This window comes from Lithobates pipiens, unplaced genomic scaffold, assembly GCF_037356315.1.
Source record: "Lithobates pipiens isolate NorthernLeopardFrog02 unplaced genomic scaffold, aLitPip1_a1.2 Scaffold_157, whole genome shotgun sequence".
In the NCBI taxonomy this organism is placed as follows: Eukaryota; Metazoa; Chordata; class Amphibia; order Anura; family Ranidae; genus Lithobates; species Lithobates pipiens.
The window spans coordinates 1,501,069-1,525,442 of NW_027507746.1; the positions used below are offsets into that span (position 1 = coordinate 1,501,069).

General features: G+C 48.6%; 1 protein-coding gene across 1 annotated transcript in view; it reads right to left on the reverse strand.

Annotated features, from left to right (window-relative positions):
- LOC143981448 (phospholipid scramblase 3-like) overlaps positions 1-24,374 on the reverse strand; it is a 34,084-nt gene that overhangs the window by 5,820 nt on the left and 3,890 nt on the right. Inside the window, exons 2-6 of the mRNA XM_077479294.1 lie at positions 20,000-20,055; positions 18,328-18,355; positions 17,552-17,736; positions 12,911-13,072; positions 10,243-10,404 (exon numbers count right to left, since the gene is read on the reverse strand). Coding sequence (XP_077335420.1) covers positions 10,243-10,404; positions 12,911-13,072; positions 17,552-17,736; positions 18,328-18,355; positions 20,000-20,047 — 585 coding nt within the window. The 5' untranslated portion in view covers positions 20,048-20,055. The remainder of the gene's footprint in view (positions 1-10,242; positions 10,405-12,910; positions 13,073-17,551; positions 17,737-18,327; positions 18,356-19,999; positions 20,056-24,374) is intronic.

Sequence of the window (24,374 nt, forward strand, 5' to 3'; positions counted from 1 at the left end):
CAGTTTTTAAAACTTTTTTTTGCATTGATCCATGTCCCCTGGGGCAGGACCCGGGTCCCCAAACACTTTTTAGGACAATAACTTGCATATTAGCCTTTAAAATTAGCACTTTAGATTTCTCCCATAGACTTGTATAGGGTGTTCCGGCTTTTCGAATTTGCCGCGAACAGCCCAAATTGTTCACTGTTCGCTGAACAGGCAATGTTCAAGTCGAACATGATTTCGCCTCAAACTCGAAGCTCATCCCTATTGCTGAAACACAAATCGAATGGCAGAGCTAATTTTCCCAACCTTAAAAACTACTACTATGCAGCACGTCTAGATCAGTCTAAGGCATGGGTGGAATCCAACTCAGACAAACTGTGGGTCGGGATCGAGAAGGGTGTGGTGGGCAACAAAGATTTGTCAGCGTTGCTCCTGTCGAGCTTGAACCGCAAGGCACTAACACATAATCCCTTTCCCTCTATAGATGCCACACTGGAAGCGTGGAATCATCTACATAACATAGTACCTAAAGACATTACAGATAAATGTACAGACATGCCTCTGCAAGTCTATGAACATATTATACCAAACCTAAATAGGCATCAGTGGACAAGGAAAGGAATCCAAACCTACAAAGAACTAGTTAATAAGCATCCCCAACCCACCTCTTTCTCCTATATTCAAAATATGCCTTACAATATACATTGAATCCTGGACACGCTTGAAGTCGGACCGTGATGGTACAAAAGGACTGTCTTGGTTTTACAAGCTACAATACAGTGGTAGTTTTCAGAAAACCTATAACATGCAGAATTGGGAAAGGGAATTGGGAGCTACATTCACACAACAGGACTGGCAGAAAGCTTTACAATCCCATTTCCAATACTCCCACTGTGCTAACCATTGGGAACTAATCCTTAAAGTGATATACAGAACCTATTTAACTCCAGTAAGGCTGGCGCAGATATACCCAGACTCCTACCCTGAGTGTTGGAGGGAATGTGGAGAAAGAGGTGGCATCCTACATATCTTATGGAAATGCACAGTACTCTAAAACTTTTGGAAAGAAGTTATCACCATGTTGAATAAGGTAACAGGTATAATAATGATTCCCACACCCCAACTAGCCATCCTCAGTATAGGGATTAGGGATGAGCCGAACAACCCCCGGTTCGGTTTGCATCAGAACCTTTGAACGGACCAAAAATTTGTACGAACTTTAGAACCCTATTAAAGTCTATGGGACTTGAAAGTTCGAAATCAAAAGTTCTAATTTTAAAGGCTAATATGCAAGATATGCAACAGACAACACCAGCAATAAGGAGTATCTTCAGGTGTATACTGTGCTTGAGGCACACAACACCCACTTTAACTCCTGCAGATGCCTGTATTAGAGAACACCAACAATAAAGGGTAGATACAGGTGTATACTGTGCTGGAGGCACACAACACCCACTAACTCCTGCAGATGCCTTAATTAGAGAAAAACAGCAATAAAGGGTAGATACAGGTGTATACTGTGCTGGATGCACACAGCACCACTTTAACTTTAAGATGCCTGAGAAAAGAACACACTGTGGCCTGTGGCCAATTATGGCTCTCCTCGCTGCCGGTGCTATGATTGGCCAAGCATGTGGGGTCACAGTGCATGCTTGGCTAATCATGTCCACAAAGTTCTGAATTCGCCGAACAGACGAACGGCCAATGTTCGAGTCGAACACCGAACTCATCCCTTTTTGTCCGAAACTGTTGCATACACACGGTCGGACGAAGTTGTCGGAAAATCTGATCATTCAGAACGTGATGACGTTATTTCGTTACGACGGGACTATGTTCAGGCTAGTAGCCAATAATTTTTTTGTTTACAAACGATTTTTATTATTCCCACTTCTACCACTTGTATATAGTCAATAATACAACAATGTGCAAATTTACAGATTCTTTTCTATTATTCATTTAACCATAATCCTTGTTATATTCCTGTACTACATTTATTGTTATTGTTATATATTTTTATACCTGTACCTTCACTTAACTGTTTTATACTCTGACCTTGCAAGTAGCCAATAATTTTGATGTAGGAATTTGATCTGAGCATGCGTGGCACTTTGTCCGATCGGAGTCCTCTACACATGATCGGAGTATGTCCAATCGGAGCATTTTGTCGGAAAATTTTACCAACAAGTTGGAAAACTTGGTCCGTTGGATACTCAGAAGGAAACAGTCCGATGGAGACGACACACAGTCGGAATATCCGACAAAACGGTCCGATCGGACACATTCCGTCGGAATCTCCGACCGTGTGTACAAGGGCTAATAGGGATTAATCTTCTCCCAAAAAAACATAGAGCTCTAGTAAAGCATATATTGATAGCAGCGAAGCTAACCATAACAGCTAAATGGAAATCCAAAGATAGGCCCCTAATCTCAGAAGTCATCCAAAGAGTTCAAACACAGTATAGCTACGAAAAATTCTTTGCCATTAAAGCAAATATTATGCCCAAATTTAACACCTATTGGGAGATTTGGATAGAGCATTAACCTACTAAATAAACTTGAGATTCAGACCTAAGATTCTTGGTGGTAGAAGCTGCATATAGCAAGCTACATGGTACATATAAATACGCTCTAAGTTAAAAAGTTCACTTATAATTTTATTTACTGGATATTTTAGTTCTCTTTGTTATACCCGGAGAGCCCTACTAATGGAATATGCTATAACAGCTCACAGACAGATGGTAGTATATAAGCTATTACATGCTGGTGAGGCCGAGGAAAAGGAAAGGCGTGGGGCCCCCAGGCTCTATATACTCAGAACAGCAGTATACAGGCGGTGCAAACAAGACAGGGACTGTGTAGGTTTGTTGTGTTAAGTAGAATATGCTTGTAATTTTGACCTGGTACATTTTTAAAGTGTAGCTCCAATCAAAAAATCAATTTTTAAGCTTTTTGGAAAACATAGGGAAGGGTTATCACCCCTGTATAATTTTTTTGGGCCATCCGTCTTTTTTCATCTCACTTCCTGTTGTCTTCTTCCATTTGCAAGTAGGAGACGTTTGTAAGTTGTATGTTTGAAAGTAGAGGCCTGCCCTATATGCTCTGCAGAAATGGGTGCCTAAGGTGTTGGTGTTGCCACAACATTGTAAGCCCTCAGAGTGACTCTTGTTGGGCGCTAGAGTGCCCTGCTGTGAACGATTATTTCAAGAATTGTAATTACATGCCATTGTTGAAGAGTGGTAGAAAAATTGGGCCTTTGGTGGTGGTGGTGGTGGTGGTGCTGGTGCCACAACCCTATAAGTCCTCACATTTACTCTCGGTGGGCACAGGAATGGGCCCTGCTGTGAAATATTATATCAAGAATTGTAATTACATGCCCCTGTTAAACAGGGGCTGAAAAATTGGGCCTTAGGCACTGGTGATGGTGCCACGACACTGCAACCTCTCCCATATACTCTAGTTGGAGTGCATGAATGAGCCCTGCTGCAAAGCATTGCATCAAAAATTGTAATTACAAGCCACTGTTAAACAGGGGCTGAAAAATTCAGCCTTAGCCACTGGTGGCGTCACCCAGAACCAAAAATGTTCTTCCAAGCTATCAGCAGGATCATTGAGGAGGAAGAGGATAGTCAGTCAACATAACAGGACAGTAACTCAGCATCAGCATAGGCAGTCTTGAAGGGATGTGACATTTCAAAAAAAATTATTTGGTTACATCAGCTTCAGGTGCTTGGTAGCTGGTGGTGATCCAAGACTAATTCATCTTTATGAAGGTCAGTCGATCAACCCAGTCGGTGGACAGGCGCACCCTGTGATCGGTTACAAAGCCTCCAGCAGCACTGAAGGTGCGTTCCGAAAGAACGCTGGATGCAGGACAGGCCAGTAGCTCAATTGCATACTGTGCAAGCTCTGGCCAGTGATCCATCCTCAAGACCCAGTAAGCCAGAGGATTTTGGGTGGGAGAGGTGTACAAGTCTGACCTTGCCCCTAGGCATTCCTGCACCATGTAAATCAGACGCTGGTGATGGTTGCTGGAACCGATCATACCTTGGGGCTGCGGACTAAAAAATTGTCTGACTGCATCGGTCAGGCGGCCACCTTCTCCACCGATCCTTCTGTGACTGACCGAAACCTCAGCAACACATTTGTAACCTCCCAGTCTCTGGGAACGTGTTGAACAGACCTTTCTGCAAGGCCTCCCGGAGATGTCTCATCCTCTGTTCCCTCTGCGACGGCAAGATAAGGTCTGCAACCTTACCCTTGTACCGTGGATCAAGGAGAGTGGCCAGCCAGTAATCGCCTTGATCTGAAGAATACGAGGAACCTTCCGCAGGCTTTGCAGGATCAGGGAGGCCATGCAGCGTAGGTTAGCTGAGGCATTCGGTCCGGAGTCCTCTGTGTCACTAAGGACAACATGATCCGCAGCCACCTCCTCCCAGCCATGTACAAGTCCATGGGTTTCTTAGAACTGTAAATCATCCATAAAAGACTGCTGCTGCTGAGTGCTAGGCTCCACCTCCATGCTGACACAAGCCTCCTTCTCATCATCTTCCTGCATTATGGGTGGGACAGCAGGAACACTGTCTGGATAAAGGGGGCCTTGAGAGGCAAGGAAGTCCTCTTCCTGCCTCTGTTCTGCCTCAAGTGCCCTGTTCATTATTCCACGCAGCGTATGCTCCAACAGGTGGACAAGAGGTACAGTGTCACTGATGCATGCACTGTCACTGCTCACAATCCTCGTGGCCTCCTCAAATGGTGACAGGACAGTGCATGCATCCCTGATCATGTCCTGGTGCCGTAGTCGCACAGGTACTCATTGATGGCCCTCTGCTGCGTGTTCAGCTGCTGCAGCATGACCAATGTTGAGTTCCACCTGGTGGGCATGTCACATATAAAGGCGGTTCTTGGGCAGGTTCAACTCCTTTTGGAGCTCAGCCAGCTGAGCACTGGCATTAAATGATCGGCGAAAATGCGCACAAACATTCCTGGCCTGCCTCAGGACATCCTGTAAGCCCGGGTACCTGCCCAAGAACCACTGCACCACCAGGTTAAGGACGTGAGCCACACAGGGCACATGGGTCAGTTGTCTATGTCAGAGGGTGGTGAGGAGGTTGGTGCCATTGTCGCAAACCACCATTCCTGGCTTAAGCTGGCATGGCGTCAACCACCTCTCGGCCTGCCCCTGCAGAGCTGACAAAATATCTGCCCAAGTGTGGCTCCTGTCCCCCAAACAAACTAGAGCAAGCACGGCATGGCATCTTTTTACCTGCGTACTTGCATAGCCCCTTGAATGCCTACGGAGCACCGCTGGTTCCGAGAACAAAGCACTGGAAGAGGCCATGGAGGAAGATGAAGAGGAGGGGGGGAGGAGAGAGGTGTTTCACAACCAGTAGTAGCATTTTGGAGGCATGGTGGCGGAACAACCTCCAACACTACTGCACCTTGTCCTGCATCCTTCCCAGCTGTCAGAATAGTGACCAAATGGGCAGTGAAAGATAGGTAACATCCCTGTCCTTGCCTGCTGGACCATGAGTTAGCAGTAATATTCACCTTATCACTGACCGCCCTGTCCAGCGAGGCATGGACATTGCCCTCCACATGCCGGTAGAGAGCCGGAATGGCCTTCCGTGAGAAAAAGTGGGGTTTGAGGACCTGCCACTGAGGAACTGCACAAACTCACGGAAGGGGGCTGAGTCTACCAACTGAAAAGACAGCAGCTGAAGTGCTAGCAATTTAGCCAAGCTAGCATTCAACCGCTGGGCATGTGGATGACTGGGAGTGAACTTCTTTTGGCGGTCCAGCAGCTGGGGCAGGGAAATTTGCCTGGTACAATCGGACGTCGGTGTACTGCTAGCAGAGTGCCCGCAAGTACTTTGCTGTGACACACCTAATTCTACACCTTCATTCCTCTCAGTGCAGGTTTCAGAGGACTGAAGGTCTAGTGGGGTTGGAGATCCCAGCTGATGAGGAGCAAGGAGAGGTCCGCTTTGTTCTTTGGTGTGGGTCTTTGAGGTACGCTTGCCAACGAGCTGCATGGCAGGTCAACATATGTCTGGTCAAGCATGTGGTGCCCAAGCGGCTGATGTTTTGGCCACACGAGATATGCTTGAGACATATGTTGCAGATAGCAGCGGTGCAATCTGATGCACTCGTCTCAAAAAAGGCCCACACCAAAGAACTTTTGGAATAACGGCAGAGGCAGTGCCCTGCATAGGCAGAGCTCTGCGGTGTGATTCAGTCAGTGTGCTGCCCCTAAGCTGACCCCCAGAGGGCATTCTGCCTCGTTGGAGATGTGCTTCCTCCTCCTCCTCCTCTCTCCTATCAGGCACCCATGTGGAGTCAGTGACCTCATCATCCCCTCCCTCTTCATCACTGGAGCAAACCTGGCAGTATGCTGCAGCTGATGGAAAATGACTGCCAGATTGCTGTCCTTCTTGAGCATCCCCTCTCTCTGCGCTCACCCTTCTGCCTTCCTCTAGCTGAGTATCATCATCAGAACCTTCAAAACGCTGGGCATCCTCCTGGAGCATGTACCCAACACTGTGGTCAAACATTTCGGGGGACTCCTCAGGAGGACATGGTGGGTCTAGGGAAAGAGTGACAGATGACATTGAGACAAGGGAAGAGGATGCGTTGGCAGCTGCTTTTCTGGTACCCTGACCCTGGGTGAGAGAGGATGAGGAGGATGAAGAGGGCTTGGTCATCCACTCTACCAAGTCTTCGGCATGATGCGGCTCAACACGTCCAGCTGCCGAAAATAAGGACAAGCGTGTCCCATGGCCACGTGCTGATGACGATGCACCGCATCCATGACCAACACTGTTGTCTCTAGACACAGAGCCTGCTTGCCCTCTTTTATTGGCTCGTGACTGTCTGCCTCTCTTTGTTGGCCTTCCCCACATGGTAATGGCCTGCAGGGAGATGGGAAAACCAGCAATTGGGTAGCTTTAGGTGTACACTGAGCAGATGACACAGTACACCGACTGTAACTGCTACAGCTGCCTGCCTGCATTACAGAAACAGAACAACACCAGCAATAAGGGGTATCTTCACGTGTATACTGTGCTGGAGGCACACAACAGCCACTTTAACCACTTCAATACTGGGCACTTGAACACCTTCCTGCCCAGACCAATTTTGAGCTTTCAGCGCTGTCGCACTTTGAATGACAATTGCACGGTCATGCTACACTAGAGCTTTCTTTTGGGGGTATTTGATCACCTCTATGGTTTTTATTTTTTGCTAAACAAATAAAAAAAGACCGAATATTTTGAAAAAAAAATAAAAACATTTTTTTTGTTTCAGTTTCAAAACTTTGTAAATAAGTAAGTTTTCTCTTTCACTGATGGGTACGGATGGGGCTGAACTGACAGACACTGATAAGGCGGCACTGATGGGCACCGATGAGGTGGCACCAATGAAGTGGCACTGATGAAGTGGCATTGATAGGCACTAATAGGCGGCACTGATAGGTGGCACTGATGGGCGACACAGATGGACACTGATAGGTGGCACAAATTGGCATTGATAGCTGGCATGGATTGGCATGGATAGGTGGCATGGATGGGCATGGATAGGTGGCACAGATGGGCATGGATAGGCAGCATGGATGAGCATGGATAGGCACTGATAGGTGGCATGGATAGACACTGATAGGGGGCATTGTATTGTATTATATTATACTGATGGATGCCAATCAGTGCCAAACAATAATCCATGCCAATTAGTGATGCCCATTGTGGGCACTGATTGGCATCCATTGTGGGTCCCGATTGGCATCCATTGTGGGCAGTGACTGGCATCCCTGGTGGTCTAGGGTGGCATACCTGGTGCTGGGCATCCCTGGTGGTTTGGTGGCATCCCTGGTGGTCCAGTGTGGGCATCCTCGGGGGTGGGGCTGTGCTGATAATTGATCAGCACAGACCCCCCTGTCAGAGGAGCAGCCAATCGGCTCTCTACTCGCGTCTGACAGACGCGAGTGAGGAAAAGCCGATCAACGGCTCTTCCTATTTACACTGTGATCAGCCGTGATTGGACACGGCTGATGACGTCGTAAAGAGTCTCTGTCGGAGACTCTTTACCGAGATCGTAGTTGCGGGGTGTCAGACTGACACCCCGCAACAACGATGGCAGCAATGCCGCGGGTCATATGGCGCCCGGTCAGGATTTTGAAACCAATTTGCCACCGTCATTCTGCTATAAGGCAGGCGGCAAGTGGTTAACTGTTGCAGATGCCTGTATTACAGAACACCAGAAATAAAGGGTATCTTCAGCTGTATACTGTGCTGGAGGCACACAACACCCACCTTTTATAGTGTGGGGTGTGTACTTAACCCCCTTGAGCTATTATGGCTCTACTCGCTGCTGGCGCTGTGATTAGCCAAGCATGCGGGGTCACAGTGCATGCTTGGCCAATCATGAGCCAGCAATGCACTGCGATGGCATAGTGCATTGTGGGCCGCTCGCGCCACACGAATATGATGCGACGGTCCACAAAGTTCTGAATTCACCGAACGGACGGCGTTGGACTCGAACATCGAGCTCATCCCTACTCAGGAAGCATACACAACAAATTAAACAGATAACATCCAGAAGGACCAGGGCTCGAGTCCTGCGGGAACGCATGGGAACGGCGTCCCTGCACTATTTTCACAGCGGGAACGCCGTTCCCTTTGGCTGTAGTAAGTTCTCCATCACTTCACACTGCACTTTTCGCTCGCCGGCGGCCCCCCTCTCTTCTCGTCTATGGTCTATCCCAGATGATGTCACAAGCCAATGGGGATAGACGAGAAGAGAGGAGGGGCCACCGGGGAGCGAACAGCACTGCTTGAAGTGAGGGAGAACTTACTACAGCCAAATGCTTCCTGCGCTACTCTGCATACTGGCTAGTAAAATGACAATGTGCCCTATAATGTGCCCCCTGGTGTGCTATGTGCCCCATGCCCTAATGTACCCCCTGCCCTGATGTCCTATGTGCCCCACTGTGCCCCATTATGTGCCCTGATGTGCCCCATGCCATGATGTGCCCCCTGCCCTGATGTCCTATGTGCCCCACTGTGCCCCCATTTTGTGCCCTGATGTGCCCCCTGCCCTGATGTCCTATGTGCTCCACTGTGCCCCATTATGTGCCCTGATGTGCCCCATGCCGTAATGTGCCCCCTGCCCTGATGTCCTATGTGCCCCACTGTGCCCCATAATGTGCACCATGCCCTGATGTGTCATGTGGCCTGATGTGCCCCGTGCCCTTATGTGCTATGTGCCCTGAGGGGCTATGTGCCCCATAATGTGCCCTGATGTGCCATAATGTGCCCTGATGTGCTATGTGATCCATAATGTGCCCTGATGTGCCATAATGTGCCCCCATGTGCCAACGTTTCCCCATGCCCTGATGTGCCCCATGCCCCGATGTTCCCTTGTGTGCTATGTGCCCCATAATATGCCCTGATGTGCTATGTGCCCCATAATGTGCCATAATGTTCCCTGATGTGCCCCATGCCCTGATGTGCCCTGTGCCCTGATGTGCCATGAGGCATGATGTTCCCCGCACCCTTATGTGCTATGTGCCCTGATGTGCTATGTGCCTCATAATGTGCCATGATGTGCCATAATGTGCCATAATGTGCCAATGTTTCCCCCATACCCTGATGTGCCCCATGCCCTGATGTGCCCCATGCCCTTATGTGCTATGTGCCCTGATGTGCTATGTGCCCCATAATGTGCCCTGATATGCTATGTGCCCCAATGTGCCACATAATGTGCCCTGATGTGCCCCATAATGTGCCCCATGCCCTAATGTGCCCTATGCCCTGATGTGTTATGTGCCCCATGCCCTGATGTGTTATGTGCCCCATGCCCTGATGTGCCCAGTGCCCTGATGTGCTGATGTGCTATATGCCCCATAATGTGCCCTGATGTGCCCCATAATGTGCCCTGATCTGCCATAATGTGCCCCGTGCCCTGATGTGCCAAATGGCCTGATGTGCCCCGTGCCTTGATGTGCCCCGATGTCCTATTTTTTTCTTTATTTTTGGTGCGGGAGTGGATCTTGGGTGGGAGTTCCCACACTTTTTTCCCCAGGACTTGACCCCTGAGTAGGACAGAAAACAGAGGAAATGTACAGAGGACACAGGACAGACAAATCAAGCAGAAAGTGTGCAGAAGACATGAAGATAGGAAGAGAATACAGCACAGGTAATCTCCGACATTGCAGTGTTCTCTCTACCCTCACACACATTGCAGTGTTCACAGGATCAGACTCACAATGAACAAGGCGCAGGCCATCAGCATGGCTTTCATGGAGATATGAAGGTCCATCGGGAAATTGATAGTATAGTTGTCCTTAGAGCTGAACATTTCCTTGTGTAACCCCCTCCACAGACGTGTGATGACCCCGATTTGTGTGGTTTTGTCAGCAGAGAGAACCTGGAGGGAGAAGACAGGGGATCATCATGACCACCAGAGTGTCTACATGGAGAAGATCAGTTATAAGAGGAGAGGACATTACACTTTTCCTATATAAAGTTGAAAATATTTCAGTTCCTGTTCCCAATAAACTCTCCCAATATCACTGGCTCTGTTTATATTGGAACAAATGTGAAACTTCCCTTAAATGATTCCCCTAGCTCATAGTTATCCCATTTTAAGGAGACATATTCAGTTTAATAGAGCCCCTCACACATTTCAGACTTAATCTCTCTTCTGTAAAATAGAAGTCTTCATGAGTCAGACTTCTTCATAGAACTCCATACTCTACATAGAACGCCACCAAGGACATTGTAGAGTCGAAGGAGAGGGTTCGAGCTGATGGGTTAAAGTACATCTAAAGTCAAAACATTTTCATGTGAAGATTTCCCCTCAGTTCCTGTTCTGGTGACAACTTAAATTTTGTGATTTTCTATCATTTTCTTGACTTTGTCATTTACATGTATCCTGTCTAGATGAATAGTACTGATTAGCCTCAGTGGACATCATTACAAAGGAAGCCAAAGTTTGAAATCTTGCAGATTCAGAGGTGACCAGAATGGTAAGTCACACAGAGGACTCCAAAGTACATTTTGGCAGTTCAATATAACTATAATATATAGCAAAATGGTTGTGGACCCCTGTGACTATAATATCCTCCACGTTTCTGGGAGGACTTTCTACCAAATTTTGTGTCTTTGGGAATTGGTTTCCATTGTTGAGGTCTTAATTTTGGTTGAGAAGACCTGGCGCACCATTGGTGTTACAATGCATTCCATGACACACCATGTGTTTTTGTACACGGGTCAGTCATGGTGGAAAAGAAAAGGGTCTTCACCAAACTGTTAACACAAGGTTGGAAGAGCACGATTTTCTACAACGTCTTTGAACAATATCGTAATAACTGTACCCTTCACTGGAAACACCTGGATTCAATGGATGGAGGTGGGTCCACATACATTTGGCCACATGCTGTACATACAATAATGTGGCCAAACAAAGAAGCAAGGCCTAAGGAGAAACAGGAATTGATTGGGTTGGACTAGAACAGAATAGCTGGGGTAACAGATAGAACGAGGCCACAGTAGGCAGGGGCTAAGTCAGGAACTTTGGTAAAATGCTAAGGCACAGACAGCAAGGCTGGGTGGAGTTAATTCATCTCCCGGTAGCCAGAACCAAGTGGTAATTATTAGAGATGGGCGAACTGTTCAGGCCAAGCCAAAGTTTGGCCCGATCATTGCCTGTTGACCTGTTTGGCGAACGCCCACACCGCACAGTGCATTCTAAACCCTGACTGGGCAAGGGCACAATGAATAGCTGGTTGTTGGGAAGCTGGCCACAACATCCTTAACAACGGATGAGTCATCAGCCGTCAACGTGATTCTCCGCTGACAGCTGAATGAAAAACATTGCCGGCAATAGAAAAAAAAAATGGCATGGGGGGACATTGTTTTTTTTTTTTTTAATAAAGGAATTGTCAAAAACTCCCTCCTGTCTTTATTTTTCACACTTCTTTGGTGAATAGGTAGGGGTACATTGTACCCCATACTCATTCACATAGGAAGGGGGCTGGGATTTGGGTTCCACCCTTGTTAAAGAGGGCTTCCAGATTCTGATTAGTCCCCTGTTTACACACCCCTACAACCACAGCCCAGGGTTATTGGAAAGAGGCCATTGTCCCCATCAATATGGGGACAAAGTGATTTGGGGTGGGGTGAGCCCCCCGCCCAAAAGCACTCCCCCATTGCTCACTCACCGCCCCCCCCCCCCCTTTTCCTCACCTGCTAGGCTGCATGCTTGGATAAGGGTCTGGGAGGAACCCACGCCATTTTTTTTTAAATTTTGGCATGGAGTTTCCCTTAAAATCCATACCAGACTTGAAGGGCCTGGTATGGATTTTGGGGGGCACTCGATTGGAGGTCATTTTATTCCGGTAAGCCCCACTCAAGCTGTGTGGAGGCTTGGAGGTCTATTGGCACTTACATCTTTCCTCCTTTTGCTGCACTCTGGGAAGGTCACCAACCTTTCCTTGGCACTTCATTTGGATATTTTATTTCTTGTTGCATCTAATTTTATGGATGTTTTGAATATTGTCACTCAAATAGTGTGTTCACTTATGTGCTCTATTACTGTGTTTGCTTAGACACTACTAATATTTGTGCATTTTTTTTAGCGCTGAACTTTTCTAAAAAAATAAATAAAAGACTGCAAAAAACAAAAAAGGCATTAAAAATGTTTTTTTTGTTTTTTCTTACGTCCGAGTCAGGTTATAAAACTGGGCGACAGGTGTTGAAAATCAATTGTGAAGATGTTTCCCCTCCTTTCCATGGCCAACAAACCAATAAAAGTCCACAGTGGGCAGGAAGCATGGTAGATGTTCACCTCACCCACGTGGCAGTGGTACCCCGATGATATTTTCTACAAGTTTTATATTTCTAAAACATTTGATACTTGTTGATAGACTGACCTTATAATGGAGGTCAGACATAAAGCCTGCCCTCCATCCTGGACCTTTCACTTTAAGGCAAACAAGTCCCGATGGATCCAAGATGTGGAAGCTTAAGGTTAAACTTGTCCATTGTTCAACTATGTAGCCGAGGATCTCCCCAGAGGAACTGGAGACCTGCAACTATAATAAAAAAATTTCACAAGAGGTTGTCTAATGAGTTTGGTTACCATATCCAGAACTGTACTTGGACTGTCCAGGAGGTCTATCTGGGTCCACTAGGTGTCATTAACAGTCCTAAAGGAAGAGGAACATATTTTATATCTACACAAAAAATTAAAATAAGGTATCTCTTTGCCAGCCAATTAGATATGGGGAAGTGGATATTGCTCCATGCACTGAAAGGGGTTATTCAAACCCAAAAAAAGAAAAGGAATTATTGAATGGAATAGTGCTGCGTTATATGGAAAAGGGGGGGTGGGGGGGACATATTTTATATCTAACCAACTTTAGTGGACCAAATCTTGTAACCAGCTCCACCCAGATGACCAAGTTTTATATTCCATCAGTCCCTTTAGTTTGCAAAGCTGTGCATTTGTTTTCACCAGTCTAAGCCCTTGTACACACGGTCGGACATTCCGACAACAAAATCCGTCGGATTTTTTCAGGCAGATTTTGTCCGAAACTGGTGTTGCATACACGCGGTCGGACAAAGTTGTCAGAAAATCCAATCATTCGGAATGTGGTGACGTTCGTTTGTTGCGATGGGACTACGTAGAGGCCAGTAGCCAATAGCTTTGGTCTCGTAATTTGATCTAAACATGCGTGGCACTTTGTCCCATCGGAATTCTCTACAAACGATTGGACAAAGTCCCATCGGGTCATGTTGTCGGAAAATTTTATATTCAGCTCTCAAACTTTGTTGGTCGGACATTCCGACGGAAAAAGTCAGATGAAGCCCACACCCGGTCGGATTATCCGACAACACAGTCCGATCGGATCTTTTCCGTCGGAATTTCCGACCGTGTGTACAGGGGCTAAGACCATATGTTGTATCACACTAGTCCTAGAGACCAGAGACTTGTATGCCATCAGTTCTAAAAATCCATACGCTCTTTTGTACTGGTCCTAGAGGTCCATGGCTTTGATATAACTAGCTCTGTAAATTTGTGCCTTATATCCAACGAGTCTTATGCCGTGTACACACGTAGCAGACTATCCGGCGGACTTAGTCTGGCGCACTTTCTGGCGGACTGTCCGCCGGACTTTCCGAACGAGCTACTTGCCCAGACACGGCACTTTTTCAGCGGACTAATATGGCGTACTAAGTCCGCCAGACTATCCGCCGTACTTTTGAGATGAACGGACTCGCCCCAACATACGCAGAGGAAAGTCCGCTCATTTTGAGCGCGTCTTCAGGTAGCTGGGGCCAGTGAAGGAGGCGTTGCTTGCCCCGTCACCTGGTATGGACTTAAAGGGGAACCCCTACGCCGAAAAATCGGCTTGGGGGTCCCCCCCAAGTCCATATCAGACCCTTATCCAAGCACCCTACCCGGCCGGTCAGGAGGCCCCCCCTCCTGAGCCGTACCAGGCCGCGTGCCCTCAACACCCCAAAGCACCTTGTCCCCATGTTGACGACAGCCCTGGCCGTTGATTGTTGGGGTCTGCGGGCGGGGGGCTTATCGGAATCCAGGAGCCCCCTTTAATAAGGGACCCCCGGATCCCGCCCCCCCCCCCATGTGAATGAGTATGGGGTACAATGTACCCCTACCCATTCACCTGTGAAAAAAAGTAAAAAAAAAAACACAACACACAAGGGTTAAAATAGTTTATTGCACAGCTCCGGGGGTCTTCTTCCGTCTTCGGGGGTCTTCTCGCCGGAATCCTCCGCTATCTTCTGCTCTTTTGCTAGCTCTTTCACTAGTGGAGGAGCCCGGTTTTCTTCTTTGCCGCCGCCCTCTTCCTCCGACTTTGGGGGTCTTGTCCCCCTCTTCGGAGGTCTTGTCCCCCTCTTCGGTTCTTCTTGCCGGGCCACCGCTCCTTCTTCTAGCTCTTTTACAGGCAGTGGCCCCCGCGTGGCCCCCCTTCCCCAAGGCGCCCCCCTTCCCCAAGGCACCCCCATGTTGAGGGCACTTGGCCTGGTACGGCTCAGGAGGGGGGTGCTCACTCGTCCCCACCCCCTTTCCGGATAGCATGCTCGGATAAGGGTCTGATATGGACCTGGGGGACCCCCATGCCGATTTTTCGGCGTAGGGGTTCCCCTTTAAGTCCATACCAGGTGACGGGGCCAGCAACGCCTCCTTCACTGTCCCCGGCTACCTGGAGACGTGCTCAAAATGAGCGGACTTTTCTCCGCGCAGGAAAAGTCCATTCATTTCAAAAGTGCGGCGGACTGGCACTCACACGGCCAGATCATCTGCCGAAATGCAAGTCCGGCCGACAGATTGGAGTGCAAAAATACTTTCTTAGTCCGCTGGACTTTTGGGTAAAAAAAAGTCCGCCGGAGCCCACACACAGCGGGATTGTCCGGTGGACTTGAGTCCGCCTGACTTTTCCACCGGATTGTTTGATTGTGTGTACGAGGCATTAGAAGAGAAAGGCTTTCATTATCACAGCTTTAGTGTTTCAGGTCTTATGTCACCAGTTGTTGAAGATCATCTAACTAGCTAACTGTACATCATATCTAACTAGTCCTAGAGGACCGTACCTATATAACACCAGTTGTAGAAGATCATGTCTTGAATCTTACCAGTCCAAGAAGTAAATATCTTCTATTTTTGCAAGACCATAAAGAACAGCTACAGAGGGTCATGTCTTGTATACCATCAGTCCTAAATAGCCATGTCTTGTATCTCACCAGTCCTAGAGGGTCATGTCTTGTATGCCATCAGTCCTAAATAGCCATGTCTTGTATCTCACCAGTCCTAGAGGGTCACAAAACACCTAACTATAGAAAAGAAGACTTTAACGGTACTACATGCTTGTATAAAAGAGTCAAAGATTTATTACAAATATTAAAAAAATATATGACATTTTAAGAAGACAACAGTGTTACATGTAAACATCGCAAGTACGTAAGAAACTGCTATATATCATCATTTATCATATATGTTTTTAATAATTGTAATAAAACATTGACTCTTTTATACAAGCATGTGGTACCATTAAAGTCCTCTTTTCTATAGTTAGGTTTTTTTGTGTATGCATTCATTTTCAAAGCATGTGGTATCGGACATCATATGTCCAATGATCTCCCATTGAATTCCTTCCTCCCATTAGCGTATTTAATATCCTATAGGGTCAAGCCTTGTATCTCACCAGTCCTAGAGGGCCATGTCTTGTATCTCACCAGTCCTAGAGGGCCATGTCTTGTATCTCACCAGTCCTAGAGGGCCATGTCTTGTATCTCACCAGTCCTAGAGGGCCATGTTTTGTATCTCACCAGTCCTAGAGGGCCATGTCTTGTATCTCACCAGTCCTAGAGGGCCATGTTTTGTATCTCACCAGTCCTAGAGGGTCAAAAAACACCTAACTATAGAAAAGAAGACTTTAACGGTACTACATGCTTGTATAAAAGAGTCAGACGTATTACAAATATTAAAAACATATATGACATGTTAAGAAGACAACAGTGTTACATGTAAACATTGCAAGTACGTAAGAAACTGCTATATATCATCATTTATCATATATGTTTTTAATAATTGTAATAAAACATTGACTTTTTTATACAAGCATGTGGTACCATTAAAGTCCTCTTTTCTATAGTTAGGTTTTTTTGTGTATGCATTCATTTTCAAAGGATGTGGCATCGGACATCATATGTCCAATAATTAGAAGGTCTCCCATTGGATTCCTTCCTCCCATTAGCGTATTTAATATCCTATAGGGTCAAGCCTTGTATCTCACCAGTCCTAGAGGGCCATGTCTTGTATCTCACCAGTCCTAGAGGGCCATGTCTTGTATCTCACCAGTCCTAGAGGGCCATGTCTTGTATCTCACCAGTCTTAGAGGGCCATGTCTTGTATCTCACCAGTCCTAGAAGTTCATGCCTTGAATAAAAATCCATATGCCTCCCTGTCAATGCATTAAACCTTGGTAGCCAGGAAATGGGGGGGGGGGGGGGGGGAGGGGGCAAGCACATGGCCCCCTTGTGAAAGACACCAGGCAACATGCACTGCTGATTAAAAAAATATGTGGGTTCTCAACATCCATATCAGGACTTTCTCCTAGGTAGGGGTCTGATATGGATTGATAATGGGGCCCCCACACACATCTAAAAAAAAAACAAATGCATCCCTTATCAAGGCATGCATCCCGCTGACCAGCAATGGGGGGCAGTGATTGTGCACCCCTCCCTCTGGAACCATACCAGACCATATGCTCCTAACATTGAGAGGGTACCTTGCCAGGAAGAAGGGGGGCAGCAATGGCTTGTGACTAGGCCCCTTGTCCCCATGTTGTTGGGGACAATGGGCTCATCACCATATCCCTGGCCTAGTGGAAGTAGGTGCCTGCAACTAATCCTAGAGGTCCATGTCTTGTATGTTATTAGAGGGTTGTAGCATATAAGAAAAGGACCTAGACATGGAGCTTACAATCAATGCTACTTATAGGGTTTTCACTAATTTCCCCAATGTATAGACAATCAGTCTTTCATACCTTGGTGCGCAAGCTACACCACTTTAAAGGCACAAGAAGGTTGAGGACATTAATTCCTTTGGTGTTGGTAACCCTTAAATCCATTCGAGGACCAAAAAACTTCCGCTTCTCAGTGGCTTGGTACACAAGTTGGCCATCGGTGCCAAACAAATCATACGTGTTAGAACTCTGGAAGATGCTTTTCCCTGAAATTACAGAATTATAAGAAGAATTTAGTGGACAGGGTAAAACGTCTCTGGGTTTCTGCAAAAATACACAAAATGTTTCTACATCCATCTCCTCTTCAATGTAACTACACTTCTACCAATTCTGGATTCCAGATATCTGAAGAAACATATATTAGAACAACCGTTATGCTCTTTTCTGGTAATACATCTTACCGGTAGGTGGAGCTAAGTAAGCAAAGGAGACTACAGCTCCACCTGTTGGCAGGGTATGGAAATATAAAATACTAATGTGAAACATTTCTTACGTGAAACGAGAAACAATATAGCTTTGACCATAAAACATAAAGCAACAAAATCACATTGTATTCTATTTATTACAAAATTGTTAATGGGTTATATCTGGAGATCTAATCAGCTCTACCAATAAGAGCAGCAGGAATGGTTCTCCAGTAAACGTATAATTTTATTGATGATAAGAAGGAAAAACTGGTTACACTTGTAGAGGATTCTGATAATTGGTGAAAGACTAATGGACACCTGGGGGCAAATGAAGGAAAGGTGGTAGGTGGAAATATTTGAGTTTTACAAAGAAACAATAACAGAACTTACTTGTCTCTTTTATGAAGAGTCCATTGACCTGTTAAACAGAACAAAGATGTGTCAACAGCATATTCCTAGTTACCATAACCAACACTCCCACATTCATCAATACCTCCATGTCTTAGCCCTTGTACACACGGTCGGACATTTCGACAACCAAATCCGTCGGAGTTTGTCCGTCGGATTTTGTCCGTCGGATCTTGTCCGAAACTGTTGCATACACACGGTCGGACTAAGTTGTAAAAAAATCCGATCTTTCAGAATGTGATGGCGTAATTTCGTTACGATGGGACTACGTTCAGGCTAGTAGCCAATAGCTTTGATGTAGGAATATGATCTGAGCATGCGTGGCACTTTGTCCGATCGAAATTCTCTACACATGATCGGAGTATGTCCAGTATGACCAGTTTGTCGGAAAATATTTCCAGCAAGTTTGAAAATTTAGTCCGACGGATATTCCGACGGAAACAGTCCGATGCAGACCACACACAGTCGGATTATCCGACAACACGGTCTGATAGGACACATTCCAATGGATTCTCCGACCGTGTGTACAAGGGCTAACAGGTGTCTGGGGCAAAAAGAGGAGTGCCAAGGAATCCTGGGAAGAGGAGTTACTGGGATGAGTTGATAGATGCCTAGGGTGAATAGATGGGTGCATAGGGAGATTAGATAGAATTCTAGGGTGATGGATGGGTGTCAGAGTTAAGTAGATGGGTGTTTAGGCTGATGGAATGGGAATTTAGGGTGATGGATGGGTGTCAGGGGTGAGTAGATGGGTGTTTAGGCTGATGGAATGGGAATTTGGGGTGATTGATGGGTGTCAGGGGTGAGAGATGGGTGCTGAGGGTATTAGGAGTCTGGGGTGATGGATGTCAGAGTTGTGTAGATGGGTGATGAGGGTGATGGGAGTCTGCCGGTGATGGATGGATGTTAGGGATGAGTAGATGGGTGTTTAGGCTGATGGAATGGGAATTTGGGATGATGGATGGGTGTCAGGGATGAGTAGATGGGTGCTAAGGGTATTGGGAGTCTGGGGTGATGGATGTCAGAGTTGTGTAGATGGGTGATGAGGGTGATGGGAGTCTGCCGGTGATGGATGGGTGTCAGGGATGAGTAGATGGGTGCTGAGGGTATTGGGAGTCTGGGGTGATGGATGGGTGCCAGAGTTGTGTAGATGGGTGATGAGGGTGATGGGAGCCTGCCGGTGATGGATGGGTGTCAGAGTTGAGTAGATGGGTGATGAGGGTGATGGGAGTCCGGGGTGATGGATGGGTGTCAAGGTTGAGTAGATGAGTGCCTTTGGTGATGGAGGAGATGTCTGGGGTGATGGATGGGTGTTAAAGTTGAGTAGTTGGGTACCTAGGGTGATGGAATGAGAGCCTAGGTGGGGAGATAGGTATATGTGGCACGGGGATAGAACGTGGCATGTGGAAGTGGAAGAATTAGAATTCCATTAGTGTCAATAGGTCAAAACTTATAACCCCCGAGTGCTAAAGTCACTAAGAGTCACAACCAATAATAATATCCTGCCTGATAGAGGTACCGACCTTCTCCCACCACATCCAGGTTTGGCTGGAGTTCCACATTAAAGATTTCCTATACAGACCAGCTGTTGCCTCAGATTCAGTGTCTGGGACTGTAAGCTGCCCTCTAGACAGGTACACTTTACATATCTCACCTGCAGAAGATATTCCAGTCCGGGTGGAGCAACAAGACGTCCGGCCATAATATACCCTGCAACATATAATAAAGATCAATCGTTTTAAAGGTTACACTGGCACAGTGTGCCAAAAAGATAAAAAAAATAAATAAAAGAATGGTTAAATTTGGCTCTCTAAATAATAAAGTAGTCTCCCAGTGACGGCCTCTCACAGAAATCCCTGGACAGTGACCAGCTTAAGTTATTAAAGATGAAAGCTTCAACCTGAAGAGGAGATCGGAGGCGGGGATCGGCAACCGGTAATCACAATCTACTCATCAATTGTAGCCGTTTGACAGGTAAATTGTAACCTCCCCACCCACTTCTTCCCTCACCTGATGACCCTCACACCTCACATGAGGCATTGTAGAGCTGGGAAAGGTCCTGGGCTCCTCCATGGCACCAGCTGGCAGAGGACTTTCTTCACAGGTATTGCTGCATCTGAGGTCTGGTGATTTAGTTTTATAGAGAGGAGGGGTATTTGTGCTGTTGGCAATTTAGGGAGGTAGATGTTCATACTGGAAAGGGGGACTTTTGCTTGTAAGGGAAAATGTGTGTTACCCCTGATTCCTGCACTGTGCGGTACATAACACTGACCTCTGTGTTACTTACTGCTGACCTTTGAACTCTGCATTAGGTACACATGACCTATGAATAACGCATTACATACTACTGACTGCCAAGTTTTGCTATAAGGTATGGGATCTGAACTCATGACCTCTGCTGTATCCTGCAGTAGCTCTTCCCGCTGAGCCACCTGAGATGCTGAACAGCATCCTGTCTGATTACTTGGACAATCTTGCCTTGTCTCCTGTTTCTGGTGAAACTTGAACTCCTTGATCCTCCCATGGACTTCCTGATTTAAGCAATGTCTTTCTTTCCTGTTTGTCAGATTGTTGTGCTCTCTCCATCCGATATCTTTTACGCACCTGCAGCTGTCCTCATCTCCACTACCACTCATTACTGACCATTTGGCTTGTTCCTTGACTAAGCTTCTGCTTGATCCCAACCTGCAACAACTCGTTACCGACCTTTGTTTGTTCCTTGACTACGCTTCTGTTTGATCTCTACCTGCTAAATACATTACTGGATTGCTCACCTCCTGGTGGTGAAGATCCTGGAGGAATGTGACCTGGTACTAACATGCAGCAAAACCCATCTCCACCCCAGGAGCTCTAGTGAACCATTGGTTATTGCTTGGACTCGCACCTCTGGTGAGCCTGCCGTATCTCCCCTACCTCCTCTCTCTCCCCCCTTTCCCCTCTCTATCTCCCATCTCTCTCTACCCCTCTATCTCCCCCTCTCTCCCTCTCCCCCCTCTCTCTCTACCCTTCTCTCCCCACTCTTTATCACCCCCTCTCTCTCTCTACTCATCTCTCCCCCATCTCTGCCCCCTCTCTCTCTCTCCCCCTCTCTCTTTCCTTTCTCCCCCCTCTCTCAACCTGCTTTCTCTCTCCCCCTCCCTCTCTCTCTCCCTCTCCCTCTCTCACCTCTCTCCCTCTCTCTCTCCTCTCCCTCTCCCCCCTCTCTCTCTCCCCCTCTCCCCTCTCCCCCTCTCCCCCTCTATCTCCCCCTCTATCTCCCCCTCTCTCTCCCCTCTCCCCCCTCTCTCCCTCCCTCTCCCCTCTCTCTCCCTCCCTATTTCTCCCCCTCTCTCTCCCTTCCTATCCCCTCTCTCTCCCCTCTCTCCCTCCTCTCCTTCCCTCCCCTCCTTTCCTCTCCCCTCTTCCCTTCTCCCTCTTTCTCCCCTCTCTCTCTCCCTCCCCCTCCCCTCTCCCCCCTCTCTCTCCCCTCTTTCTCCCCCCTCTCTCTCCCTCCCTCTCCCCTCTCTCTCCCTCTCCCTCTTTCTCCCCCTCTCTCTCCTCTCTCCCTCTTTCTCCCCCTTCTCCCCTCTTCCTCTCCCTCTCTCCCCTCCTCTCTCTCCCCTCTCCTCCCCTCTCTCTCCATCTTTCTCCCCTCTCTCTCCTCTTTCTCCCCTCCTCTCTCCCCTCTCCCATCTCTCTCCCTCTCTCTCACTCCCTCTCCCTCTTTCTCCCCCCTCTCTCTCTCTCCCTCTTTCTCCCATCTCTCTCCCTCTCTCTCTCCTCCCTCTCCCCTCTCTCTCCCCCTCTCCCTCTCCTCTCTCTCTCCCCTCTCTCTCCTTCTCCCCTCTCTCCCTCCCTCTCCCCTCTCTATCCCCTCTTTCTCTCCCCTCTCTCTCTCCTCCCTCCCTCTCCCTCTCCCCTCTTTCTCTCCTCTCTCTCTCCCCCTCTCTCTCTCCCTCTCTCTCTCCCTCCCTCTCCCCTCTCTCTCCCCTCTGCCTCCCTCTCCCCTCTTTCTTCCCTCTCCCCTCTCCCTCTTCCCTCCCTCTTTCCCCCCTCTCCCCTCTCTCGCCTCTCCCTCCCTCTCCCCTCTCTCGCTCTCCTCCCCTCTCCCCTCTCCCTCTCTCTCTCCCTCCCTCTCCCCTCTCCCTCTCCCCTCTCCCCTCTCTCTCTCCCTCCCTCTCCCCTCTCCCCTCTCCCTCTTTCTCCCCTCTTTCTCCCCTCTCTCTCTCCCTTCCTCTCCCCTCTCTCCCTCCCTCTCCCCTCTCTCTCTCCCTCCCTCTCCCCTCTCCCTCTCCCCTCTCTTTCCCTCTCCCCTCTCTCTCCCTCTCCCTCCCTCTCCCCTCTCTCTCTCCCTCCCTCTCCCTCCCTTTCCCCTCTCTCTCCCCTCTCCCTCCCTCTCCCCTCTCTCTCTCCCTCCCTCTCCCCTCTTTCTCTCCCTCCCTCTCCCCTCTTTCTCCCCTCTCCCCTCTCCCTTCCTCTCCCCTCTCTCTCTCTCCCTCCCTCTCCCCTCCCTCCCTCTTCCCTCTCTCCCTCCCTCTCCCCTCTCTCTCCCTCCCTCCCTCTCCCCCTCTCTCTCCCTCCCTCCCTCTCCCCTCTCTCTCCCTCCCTCCCTCTCCCCTTTTCTCCCCTCTCCCTCTCCCCTCTCTCTCTCCCTCCCTCCCCCCCTCTTTATCACCCCCTCTCTCTACCCCTCTTTCTCCCTCTCTTACCTACCTCCGCTCTCCCCCCTTTCCCTCTCTATCTCCCATCCCTCTCTACCCCTCTTTCTCCCCCTATCGCCCCCTCTTTATCACCCCCCACTCTCTTCCAATCTCTCGCCATCTCTGTCTCCCTCCTCCTCTCTCTCTCTCCTCCCTCCCCTCCCTCTCTCTCTCTCCCCTCTCCCTCTCTCTCCCCTTTCTCCTCTCTCTTTCTCCTTCCTCTCTCTCTCTCTCCCTCCCTCTCCCCATCACCCCTCTTTATCCCCCCTCTCTCTCTACCCATCTCTCCATCTCTATCCCCCCCTCTCCTCCCTCCCCCTCTCTCTCTCCCTCCCTCTCCCCCTCTCTATTTCCCTCCCTCACCCCCTCTTTCTCACCCCCTCTTATCACCCTCTCTCTCTACCCATCTATTCCATCTCTATCTCCCTCTCTCTCCCCCCCCCTCTCTCCCTCCTCCTCTCTCTCCCCTCTATATCCTCCTCTCTCTCCCCCTCTTTATAACCTCCCTCCCTCTCCCCTCTCTCTCCCCTCTCCCTCCCTCTCCCTCCCTCTCCCTCCCCTCTCCCCTCTTTCTCCCCTCTCCCTTCCTCTCCCCTCTCTCTCCCTCCCTCTCCCCCTCCCTCCCTCTTCCCTCTCTCCCTCCCTCTCCCCTCTCTCTCTCCCTCCCTCTCCCCTCTTTCTCCCCTCTCTCTCCCCTCTCCCTCTCCCCCTCTTTCTCCCCTCTCTCTCCCCTCTCTCTCCCCTCTCCCTCCCTCTCCCCTCTCTTTCCCCTCTCCCTCCCTCCCTCCCTCTATCTCCTCCCTCTTTATCACCCCCTCTCTCTACCCCTCTTTCTCCCTCTCTAACCTACCTCCTCTCTCCCCCCTTCCCTCTCTATCTCCCATCCCTCTCTACCCCTCTTTCTCCCCCCTATCTCCCCCTCTATCCTCCTCTCTCCCCTCTCTCTACCCTTCTCTCCCCCTCTTTCTCACCCCCACTCTCTCTTCCAATCTCTCCCCATCTCTCTATCCCTCCCTCCCCCTCCCTCTCTCTATCTCCCCCCTCTCTCTCCCCTCTCCCTCTCTCTCCCCCTTTCTCTCTCTCTTTCTCCTTCCTCTCTCTCTCTCCCTCCCTCTCCCCCTCACCCCTCTTTATCCCCCCTCTCTCTCTACCCATCTCCCCATCTCTATCCCCCCTCTCCCTCCCTCCCCTCTCTCTTTCCCTCCCTCCCCCCTCTTTCTCCCCCCTCTTTATCACCCCCTCTCTCTCTACCCACCTATTCCATCTCTATCTCCCTCTCTCTCCCCCCTCTCTCTCCCTCCTCCTCTCTCTCCCCTCTATATCCTCCTCTCTCTCCCCCTCTTTATAACC